The sequence below is a fragment of the Engystomops pustulosus genome, chromosome 10 (assembly GCF_040894005.1).
Source record: "Engystomops pustulosus chromosome 10, aEngPut4.maternal, whole genome shotgun sequence".
NCBI lineage: Eukaryota > Metazoa > Chordata > Amphibia > Anura > Leptodactylidae > Engystomops > Engystomops pustulosus.
Genome location: NC_092420.1, coordinates 25,093,297 through 25,105,810, shown reverse-complemented (window position 1 = coordinate 25,105,810; position 12,514 = coordinate 25,093,297). Strand labels below are relative to the sequence as shown.

At 41.7% G+C, this 12,514-nt stretch overlaps 1 protein-coding gene across 1 annotated transcript in view; it reads left to right on the top strand.

Moving 5' to 3' along the window:
• Positions 1-643: 643 nt before the first annotated feature.
• The window catches only part of NINJ1 (ninjurin 1), a 32,026-nt gene continuing 20,155 nt past the window's right edge, over positions 644-12,514 (top strand). Inside the window, exon 1 of the mRNA XM_072127276.1 lies at positions 644-840. Within this exon, the coding sequence (XP_071983377.1) occupies positions 754-840 (87 nt within the window). The 5' untranslated portion in view covers positions 644-753. The remainder of the gene's footprint in view (positions 841-12,514) is intronic.

Sequence of the window (12,514 nt, the reverse complement as noted above, 5' to 3'; positions counted from 1 at the left end):
GTACTATAGTCAGAGGTCTATTCCCTTTAAAGGATTTTCCATCTTCAAAATCAAACAACCTGAAACATCTAGAAATTAAAACAAAGCACAAATTTGTGTATATGAAATGTATACAGTATATAGACTTATAGGATGACATATACATTATATACAGTGTCTGCACATCTCTAGGATAATGTATATGATTTCTAAACATTATATACAGTGTCTGTACAGGATAATGTATATCATACGTATACAATATATAGGCATCCAGGATGGTGCATACAGTATATAATATACGGTACTGATGATGTATCGATTGTATAGTGTGCGCCTCGTGCAGGATGATGAATACATAGGGGCAAGGATCATGGCACGGCTTATGACACAAAACTTTTGAACTTAATATTTTTTTTCTGACAAGTAACTTTCGCATTAAACCAAAATTGAGTAAAATTTTATCATTTTACTGCCGACTTGCTTAAAGCTTGGAGAACATATAAACAAAATAAGATTTTAATGAGGGGTGGATATTATAAAAATAATGATAATAACTGCGTCTAATTTCAGGGATTTCCCCAATGATGATGGTGAGGAGGAGGTTTTTTCTCTGGGGGATTTTCTCTCACTCCCAGTGGCGGCCGCCAGGGGGAGCAGTCTTATTATTCTCTCTATAGTCAGAGGCGGCCGCTCTTTCACCGGTCACTTCCAGCACAGAAGCGGCAGCACCGGAGCCCGGCACCGGCTCCCCAGCCCTCACACACCCGGTATATGTCACCCAGCACCATGGCCACCCGATCTGAGAATATGGAGATGAACGGCCGGCCGGGGGAGACGGAGCATCTGCGGGATGACGAGGTAACGGGGGAGGGGTTACATATGCGGCGGATGGGGGCCAGGTGTCCCTGATAATAGTGGGGTGCAGTCGGGTCGGACGCACTGCTACACCCCCTTACACAGTGCTAGGTAATAATCAGTGCATCCCTTAGTAATCAGTGCTGGGAGTCCCCAATAGTCAGTGCAGCCCCCCCAATGTGCCTGCACCCCAGTAGTGATCAGTATTACACATCCTCCCATAGCAGGAGGACAGTATACAGGGGCAGTGATGGACACCTGTCCACTCTAAGCTTCTCTGTGCTGCAGGGTGTTGGTCCTGGTTACACATAGGCAGTGAACATTGGTGGTGCTGAAGTAGTACTGTAGTAGAGCATAATTCCTGGAAAACCCCTTTAAGCTGAAGTGCATGGCCTTGAGGTATACAAACATGAAATTCACAAATTTCTACCTACCCATGACTCTTTGCTTACAATGTAGTTGATGCTTAGTGTACGGATGCTGCACTTCTTTAGGTGGGTTACCTACCGGTTGTAGGATAGTTATGGGTTACAGTTCTTGCTGTAACACTAAAGCATTTTTACTGAACTTGTTTGGACCATATGTTGGTTGTGTTTCCTAGGGACCTGCACCCCTGGCTTCATAGTCATCTGGTCCTCTGCCTAATATCTTCCATGTAGTTCATTAGTGTTATAGCGAGGCAGGGAATCACATCCTCATATTGTAGATGACTATGGAGGTCTGGGTCCCTGCACAGAATTCATTCTGGAGATATGACCAACGTATTCCATGGATGAACACACGTGTCTGATAACAGTCTTAGGATAGTGATGGGGATCCAATACCGTAGTAACAACTTTCATCAATCTGTTGTTTGCAACTCTGCTGACACCTGATCCAACACAAAGTCGAAAGCTTTGACTGGGTACCTAATGTTCCCGGACTTGGAAAACCCCTTTAAATAGTTTTGGTTAGTCTAGTGAGTCTAGTACTTGTGGGTTGTGTTGTGCTAATTTTTTTTCTTGCCCAAATACAAAAAAAAATAAGTGATAGTCACAAGATGTTTCTATTAATTTCACCCAGTACAAGGACCCCACTTTACTTAATTGATTTACTTTTTGGGATTTTTAATGAATTGTTGGACTTTTCCCTCTTCTGGATCCTGGTTCCTGCATCATGTTGGTACTTCCAGTCTTTGGTACAAGTGACGTCCAATGGTCTGAGGAGGCCACGGATTGGCCTTCAGGACTGATGGCTGGCGCATGTGCCGGAGAACGCAAGTTCTGGAGCCATAACAGGGTAAGTACACTTTGTCCTTTTATTTTTGCTACCCCTTCCCACACCCCAAGTGTTTGCACAAACACAAAACTTTAATCAGTAGTGGACTATAACGTGAGCATATTGGGCGGTAGCCACCCAACAAACTTGATACTGCTATAGAGAGGTAATAAAGGGAGAGGGACCTCCAGCCCTGTAAGCCTGATAGATTTATGCATCTCTTCTCACACATGCATACAAGAGAACTTCCAGGACCTTTTAAGGTCCTACAGAACTGAAAGCCTACAGAAAGGGGCTCCCCTCATTCTTCTGGAAGTTTGGTTCTGGTACCGTATGTAGGCAGTCATTTTCAAACCATTAATAAAAGAAAGCTGTGGGGGGGCATAATTTGCATACACTTAAACATATGACCATGGTAATCTAAGGTTGGCCCGGTAGAACCATGGGTCGGGGTGAAGTTGGCCAGTAGAGGTCGTAAAATATTAGTGAAACAGACCAATGAGGTTAAGAAAAAGATTTGAAATTTGTACAATCTTATTTATTCATTTTTCATTTGCTTTTTTTCATAACACCTATAAATTGTGTTCGCTTTATTTATTTATTTTTTGTATGAACCTATTTTTTTTTTTTCATTTGACGCCGACTGGTACTGGTGGCTATTCATACAGATGTAGAAGTGCACGTGGCTTTGCAGGTCGCGTGAGATAAACAGTTGTAAAATCCATGCACTGGAATCTGCTTAGTGTTACTCTGTGTAAGCTTTTCTCACATTCCTATTACATTTTGTACTCGTTTAGTTTTTATGTCCTACTTTAAAGGGCACCTACCACCACAAATCTACCTATAAAGGTAGATTGGGTGGTAGGTGGATCAATGGGACGTGAGGATAGCCCTTTTAAGGGCTAATCCTCACGTCCCCACACTTTTTTGATAACTTTTATTACACATATATTCAAATTTACTTATGCGGCTACCGGGGCGTGGAGTAGCCGCATCTGAGGTTACAGGAGGCGGCTACTCCACGCCCCGGTAGCCACTTTACCCCTCCTACTCACCCATCCTCGGCGCGCAGCTCCACATAGCTGCGCGCCCTCGTCCGGCGATCCTGCCGTCTGCGCATGCGCAGAAGAGCAGGCCCGCGCCTGTTTCGGAGCAGTGACCGCGCAGGCGGTAATCAAGTAATTTTATTGAGCAACAAAAAGTAGAATATTAAAAACACAAATCGTGGTAAAAATACCCACCGTGCATGGACGAGTGTACATGATAGAAAAAGCCAATATAAATTGTGTGCTCCATGTGCAAAAGCAGGGAAAGACCCTGTAAGTGTATAAATGGTAAATATTATATAGGGATAAATGCCAAACAGTACATTAGAGGTGACCCCACACAATTTCAGTAACACACTTATGGATGGAAACAAAACATAGGCAATAAAACTTTGCTATAAAGCTTAGTACATAAAGATGTCACCAGTGATCGTCCAGCACAGAGAAAACCGCCCCACGCGTATCGCCTAACTTGTACTTGTACGCATCCTCTTTTTCTTTATTCTCTATGTACCTATTTGCTTGAGATGCTGTTTTGAGTTATCTCTTCACCCATTTTTTGTATACATTTCTACAGGTGTACGCAGCTATGAAACAGGTTAAAACCACCCAAACACATACACATGGTTAACGTTCTAAAATGCAATCATTTTTTAAATGGACTGAAAACTCATGCTTTAAAACGGTCTAAAAACGCGACGTGTGGCATCACCCGAAGGCTACATGCATTCTGCCATTGCCAGCCGTACCGCAGCACAGCGGACACACGGCAGCGCGCGGGGAGAGGAGGACGAGGTGAGCGCTGCTCACCCCCGCCCCTCTCCATAGCGATGCATGGCGCCGTAATACGGGGAAAGATAGGACATGACCTATCCTCTCCCGGGGTACGGTGCCGCACGTGTAGGGTGCCGTGCGCCCATTGCCGTCTGTGGTGGGACGTATATCGCCCGTATATACGTCCCCCAAGTGTGAATGTAGCCTTAGTGTGGGTCTGATCTTCATGTGAATGGGTTTAGCGGGGTGGCTTGGATTACCACTATGAATGGAAAAAATATAAAGGGGCTAGGGTCTTAATGAAATGGAAAAATGTATTTAGATTTGTTTCCACGTGATGTATTTCCACAGTAACTCAGTAATTGCCCCTCCCCCCCCGCACAGTTTCTCAAGCCAGAATTGTAGAAAGGGGGTTTCACTGGAAAGTGACCGGATCTCTACAATATACTCCACCCTACACTCCACTTCTCTCTTACTAATTGCAAAAGCTGCTTATCTTGGCTGAGACAGTACAATAGATTAGTCATCCACATTAACCTTTTACCCCCTGGTGATTATAGTCCGTAGTTAATATTAAAGTTCCACCAGGCCATGTGCATGCAGTCTCTATAATATATTTCTCATATCTTGGAGAAGTTGATTTTACCCAGAAATTTCTTTATTTTCCATATATAGGCGCACATGGTTAAATACTACAATACACTGTACTGTGGTCCCATATGGCCCGAAATTTAGTTTTAGCCTGGTTACAGCCATAAACAGTACACAAAATAAAATGAAAGTACACAGTGTTTCCGCAGTATGTGAAATTCATGACATCACAAGCAATTAAGAAAAGTACTTTAAAAATGTTTTGGCACATATGAATAACATTGGTAACGGAGCACTATGGTTCCTGTATACAAATTACTGAATTTCACTCCCTGGGCACAGAGATTGCAGCTGCATAGGGTGTGGGATGTATTTCTATCCAAACATATTACATAGAGATGTGGAGTAAGTCCATAGATCTCTATGTAAATATGACTATTTGAGGACCGGCATCAGGTTAAGTCATGTATTGTGTACAGTAAGTGGCATCTTATCCATGGAGGACACTGACCTCCAGCGTAAATAGTGCAGGGGCACCAGAACTCTTCTAAGAAGATGCAGCGCTCATCCAGGTGCTTACACTATCCATAAGAATTTGGATGAATGATATGCCATATGACACACCCATACAACAGTAATATTTTGTTAAGCCGGGCTCTAGTATATAGGATCTAGTCTAGGATTTAGGGTCTATAATTTTATCATCCGTATGAGTTTTTTCACCCATCACTTAAAGGACATCTACCCCATGGATCCAGTATTGTACAATAAGCACAGTTACACACTGGTGTGTGGTCCCTGGAACAGGATATGTCCTTCATTTATCTTCTAAAGGCCTAGTTTCAGTGAAAATCCTCTTTTTAAATTATGTAAATGAGCCTCAAGGGCTTTTGTCTATGTCACAGAATGCCCTTCTGGTTACGTCTTCTGATAATTGTGCACACCTCTGCTAGCCTCCTCTCTCCCAGAGAGATGGTGACGTCAGAGCTTCTGTGTGATGTAGACAGGAACCCCCGAGGCTCATTTGCATAATTTTAAAATCAGCTCCTGGTGTACATTACTGCATCCATGTGGTAGATTTCCTTTATATTTGAAACCAGGGACACTTGCTCCAGGTACCATGACTGTGTTAATCTTCTTATAGTTATTATCCATAGCCTCCTTCCTTCCAAAATAAACTAATATTTATGCTAATTAGCCTGTAGGGCTCTGTGGGTGTTACCAGAGCCACCCCGTACTGCATATTCACAGGCTGTTACACTGTCTCACCCTTCCTATCCTGTTCTCTCAGCACTGCAGAGGACGTTTCAGCACACATTAGGAGGGGGCAAGTGCAGCTGCACAATGTAACAGCCTGTAAAGGTACAGCACATTTGGGCTCTGGTAACCCTCCTCTTTCCCCATCTCCCTCTCCCCAAAGTGATATTAGAAGGATGGTGTCCATGGATAACAAATATAAGAAGATTACCACAGTCATGGTGCCGGGATCTATGAGTAAGTGTCCTAGGTTTATCAAGATTTTGATGGTAAATTTCCTTTAAATAGGGATGAGCTGCAGTACCTGATACAGCCTGTGGCTCGGGGTGGTGCTGTTCTTTCAGAAAAATTATCTGTACTAATTAGTACAACCTGAAATAAGTCTCAACTTCTTCATCAGTAATTTGTTTCTGGAAATGGCTGATTTATATGCATATACATTTCTTTATATTTGTACATATATATATATTTGCATTATTCCAAAGTATCTTTGAAGCTAATGTAATCGGCAGGTGTAGTTTTAGAAGGAACAATGTAATCGAGTGTTTATGTGTAATGATCAAATTCCCTTCATTCCATAAAGCCAAATTCCTTAAAATCCAAACAGATTCCAACGCTCTCATGAAATGAGAACCATTCAACCACTTTGTGAGTTGTCAGTATGGCCTGAGGGGCTTCATTACCCTTGGCCAATTTTGTGTTTTAACACTGGGAAGTAATTTTGTAATGTAATTTCGAATTCTTTTCATTCCATAGTCCTTTCATATACCAACCTGTCTGGGATAAAAACTCCTGCAGATTTCCTCTCTCCTTTTAGTGTTTAGTCTTTGTACGCCCTTAAAGGGAACCTACCACCACGATTCTACCTATAAAGGTAGCAGGGTGGTAGGTGGATGTATGGGACATGAGGATAGCCCTGTTTAGAGCTAATCCTCACATCCCGCTATCTTTTTGAAATCTTTATTACCCTAATATGTAAATTTTGTAAAGCGGCTACTGGGGCGTGAAGTAGGCGGGCATGAGACTACACATCGTGGCTACTCCACGCCCCAGTAGCCTATTTGCCCCTCCTACCCTGAGATCTTCGGCACATGCGCAGAACGCAGGCCCGTGGCTGTGCGGCCTCTGCTCCGAAGCCGGAGCTACTGAGCATGCGCAGAACTCCGGCTTCTCGGACGAGGGCGCGCAGCTACAAGCATACATCACATCCGACACATGCACCGACCAATCTTTCTACCTTTATAGGTAGAATCGTGGTGGTAGGTTCCCTTTAAAGGGGTGTTGTCATGTTTAATGTTTGACACAGTTATGTACATAATAGATATGGGTCCCAAACTGCACCTTTATAGATAATGGGGTTCCACTGACCTCCTTCCCACAGCCGGGCCGTACAGAGGGTTGGCCGTGCATGCGCAGCTGCTCCCCACTCAGGTCTATGGGAGCGATGCAAGTAGCCAAAGCAAAGTAATGACTAGTTGTTTTATTTTATGTATAAATGATGCTTTTTTGTATTTAAAAGATTTCTGAGCAGGAAGTTGAAGGTATTGCTTTTGACGTTTTTTTTTCTGCTCGGCTCACTCCAAACTTTAGGCTTAGATTTTCCATTTTATGACGTGTGCAGAATCTGAATAGATTCAGTGTTACATTTGTAGATTTGAGATTAATGGAATATCTGAATTTCTATGATAAATGCACAAATATAGATGATGGCAAAATGTGAAGGCCTATTGCTAATAGGTATATACAGGCGGTCCCCTACTTTAGGACACCCAACTTACAGACAACCCCTAGTTACAGACAGACCCCTCTGCCCACTGTGACCTCTGATGAAGCTCTTGATGCTTTACTATAGTCCCAGCCTGCAATAATCAGCTATAATATGTCTGTAATGAAGCTTTATTGATCATCCTTGGTCCAATCCAGCAAAATATTTTGAAACTCCAATTGTCACTGGTGCAAACATTTTTTTTGTCTGGAACTACAATTATAAAATATACAGTTTCGACTTGCATACAAATTCAACTTAAGAACAAACCTATCTTGTATGTAACCTGGGGACTGCCTGTGTATAACCCGTGTCTGGTACTGCAGCTAAACCGTATTCATTTAAAAAACTTTAAAAGGGATTGTTGACTTTCAGCAAATAATTGATATTGTTTGTGTATTGAATCGTTCTGTAATTTAATGTACTTTCTGCATGAATTCTTTATTGATTTCTATCTCTGCTTGCTGTCATTCTATGGGAAGCTTCACAGTTTATTTCCAGTGGACAGAAATTTGTCCATGGTCATGTGATGTCACACAGGTGCACAACTCATTACACCACATAGCTCCAATCACTCTCTGAAGTCGTGCACCTGTGTGACACCACATGATCATAGACAGATTTCTGTCCTTGGGGTGGGGGAATGGTGAAGCTTCCATACACTGAGATCTGGGAAACTGTGAGAAATTGATAAAGTATATTGGAAAATTGTATAACTTTCCATTACACAAACAATATCAATTATTTGCTGAAAGTGGACAACCCCTTTAATCTCATAAATCCCTTTTAGAGAATCCAAGCTGCTTGTGGTTGCAGGGTTTTTTAAGTGATCCCTAAGCAAAGAATCAATGTTAGTGTCTGTGATGGTTCTTTGGCTCGACCCGACATAACCCGTAGGTTTGGCTTTTCCGTTTTCCTGTGGAGTTGCCAGCAAAATTTCCAGCAGCAATTTGCTACTGGGACGTCCCCAGCAAGAAAACTAAACCTTGTGCTCGGGCAGCAGTGGATACGTCATCCTGTATCCGGTGCCACAGACTCCATCATAACATGGGAGCGATGCCAGGCGAGGCCCATGAAGATAGCTTTGATCAGCCAAATGTTAAAGGAATATTCCATTCACAGCAAGTGCCAGGCTATCGCTGGGTTATTCCATAACTTGTGGAGTGATGGGAGTTCACTGGGCTCCTTCTTAATGTTCCCCTTGTGACACAAGAGTCCATTGACCAGGGCTCTGTCACAGCTCTCTGCCCATGCCCTGCATGAGAGGAACACAGTGTAATGGTGAAATATTTGGAGTAGTACTACTAGAAATTATTTAAAAATCATTTTAGCTTTTTATCCATTTGTATTTTCCTGGGGTCCCGTGACTCTCAGGATCAAGAACGACTTATGATTTACACTGATCACATGGTATAACACAGGACAGAGGGTAAAAATGGGAATTAGTTAATTATCTGCATAATCATATACCCAATATGAATGACAAACTATTAAGTTCTTATTGGAGCGCTTTGTTGAAGGGACACTCCAGTCACAGCTGAATTATTGCAGGACCTAAGCAGGACTCTAGGTTCTAGGAATACAATGAAAATGGGTCCTGCTCCTCCCTTCCCTTCAGTGTCAGAGATTGGGAACAGCCAGTTGGGGCTAAGCTGCAATCGCAGATGCAGCCCACGTATAAGAGTGGCAACATTTCTGTTAAAAAGCAGTTGTGTTTTTCTTCAAATATACATAAATATCCACTTTTAAGGGGTTTTCCAGGAATTTTCAGTTCAGCTCTAGTATTTTTTGACTTTGGCACCTGCGCCCTTGCAGAAGTACTGGGGGGGGGGGGTCACAAGACCGTCTTTAGCCAATGAGATGAGTGGCCTCCCTGGACCAAGGGCTGTCATTTGTGATGTCAGAGGACGTGCCACCAAGTGGTCTGCGGAGGCCTCTCATTAGCCGTAGCCAGTCCCATGACCCTGTTGAACGTCCGGCATGGGGCAGACACTGAATAGCACTGGAGTGATGCTGGATTTGCAGCAGGATTTTCCATAATTTCTGAAAAGCCCCTTTAAGCTACAGCACTAATACATCTTAGTTGAAATGTCTCTTTCAGCCTTGCGGGAATGCAGCCATTGTCATCTGCAGACAAAATGTGACCTCATTTGTGTTGAATTTGTTGTAAGTGACTGCAATCTCTTTACTTATGACCTTGGATCACAATGTTGGCATTGTTCTGCCTCACTGATGCCCACCCCCAAGTTTCGTTTGTGGTCATTCTAATAGGAATGTAGAATGAATTGTATACCAGGCAATAAAAAGTCCTGGAAAGAGATCCGGGGACACGCTGGTTATGGTCACTCCTGTGATTTTTATATAACCATGCCTGTGCAGGACGCTCACTTGTAAATCTATTCATGGAGCTGCACTTCAGGTCATCACTTGTTGCTGTTATTCAAGTAGAGACAAAGGGAATCATTAAAAAAAAAAAAGAATTCAGAATCCCGGAATTAAATATTGTTCTGTATTGACTCATTGATATGTAAATTGGATGAAAGAGAGTGTTTTCTATAAGTTTTTCCATTTCCAGATTAATCAGCTCACCATCAGATCAGTGACATATTGGGGCACATTTACTTACCCTTTCTTGGCAGATTCCATTAAAAAAAAGAAAAAGTTCCAGAAAAAAGATTAAAAAAATGCTACAGCCATATAAATTAGGTTATTATTATTTTTATGGTATGTTAAAAAGCCAAAAACGAAAAAGCAAAAAATCTTACCAAAAATTGATCATTTTCTCTACCAAGAAAGAGTTAATAAAACCTCATCAATTAGCTATAGATGCCCCCAAATGATGTACCTTAAAAGTGCTTCTGGATGAGGCTCCTTTCATTCTATGCCCGGCCGTGCGCCCATACAGCAGTCACCATTACATATGGGGTATGGCCAAACTTGTCAGCAATTGGGTATTAAACTTTGTGGAGTTAAGTTTGATTGTATTATAAGATAATGAATGTATAATCTGAATAAATTACAATGTATAGATCACACCTACATTTCATTTTGTTTTAACCCCTATATAACACCTAAAGGGTTAACAAACTTTAAAAGTTGAGGGGTGTAGTTTCCATAATGGGGAGAATAGACTCCTAGAGTCTTGAGAGGGTTAAGCTCTTCACATGTTTACATTATCTTTTATGTGAAGATATATTGTAGTAATAATAATAATAATTCTATATTTATATAGTGCACACAGATTATGCAGCGCTGCACAAAGCATGACAAATTGGTCGTGTTCCCATGGGGCTCACAATCTAAACAACCTACCAGTATGTTTTGGATTGTAAGATTCTATATGAAACAGGGAAGGGACTATTGTTCTCTATTTTGTAATTGAAACAAATGGAATTTCTTATTGGAACTAAATTTCGCAAAGAAGACAATTTCCTGCTACAAAACTGTCTAAGTCAGGAGAATTCTGGCCGATGAAAATTTTGACCCAGAAAATAAGGACACAAAGACGGCATTGACTAGAAAGAGGATCAGTGACATTGAACAATTCTGAGGAGACCTTCCTGTGGTTTTAGGGTTGTGATAACATTGTTCCTGTTTTTGGGGTTTGCACAACTTTATTGCTTATGGCTGACATCCTATGCGGTGGGAAAGATTTTTGTTCTTTTTTTTTTCCCCCCCAGAATCCAAAATCTGATTAAAATAGAGAAGAAATATTCTTTTAACTACAATTAATTTCATTTATTTATTTTTGAGTGGTATAGAGGGACTATTAGCTCAGGATAGAAATCTAAAATAGCTTTTAGTAGACCAATGTCTTAGCAAAAAGTTTTTCCTACGCAATTGAAATTTCCTGAATGTGGACCATTTCTGGTCATCGTTAGCCATGTTTATGAGCTTAAAATCCACAATTCTGAGCCAAAAAGTGGTACATATTACACCAATTTGGAATTAATCTAACATTTTTAGTGGACAGTCTTATGGGACATGTTTGGAGACAAGAGGTGGAACTTAAGTGAATTTTTTTATGTTTATCTGCCCTAAAATTTTCATTATTTCTGGAATACTCACATTGTTGCCGTCATGTGTTATCTATGTTTGTCCACTATGTAAGTTGTCACACTAAAATTTTTAGATGAAAGTTAGAATCGTCAAGATGTAGACCTATGGACCTTGGTGGTTGAATGCACAGAGAAGACATTGGATATGGGTACACAGGTTACAATTAGACTGGTACAGACAATGCCAGCATTCAGCACTCGGGTCTGGAGCAGTTTCTGTGCTCGGATGTCACTAGAGTACTGCATCATTTAATAGTCCATAGATCGCCGCGCTATTCAGTCCATTTACCCGAGAAGTCATCATTATTTTACTTGGACATCCACCCGTCCATCAGTTGATCATTCTAGGTTTGGATTCTCTGTTTTTCCCAGATTATTGAGCATCCGTGTTATACATCTACAGGCTGCAGAACTTGCTCTTACATAGTACTGTAGCTCACATTCTGGCTATTATGTAGAGCCCTTAAATGGGCCCATTACTAAAATGTCCTAGTGGGTCTTTCATACAGTATTCGGCTACATTCACATCATGTTTTATGGATTCTTTTTCTGCCTCTGTTTGCGCGGTATACATTGCATCCTGCAGGAAACATAGGATGGAAAGCAACAAGCAACACTCATGTGCAGTATCCACTCAGTTAATGGCCTGTGAGAGAATGGATGCAGCAGTATGGCATCCATCCCCGACCTCCGCTGTAACTACGCTCTGAGAGGACCTCCATTTATATACATGTCCATGTACGTTAAGTCACCCAAGAGACGTCCTTAACGTTGGCAGCTGCCAATCATTGGCTTTCAGTAGGGAGAGGTGGTACAAAAGGACATATCCCGCTATATAAGTACACAGTGGGATACGTCCTAGCCCCCTTATGTATGGAGACATACGAAAATATCTTTACAATAGAGGGTTAAAACAAGACAGGAATGTA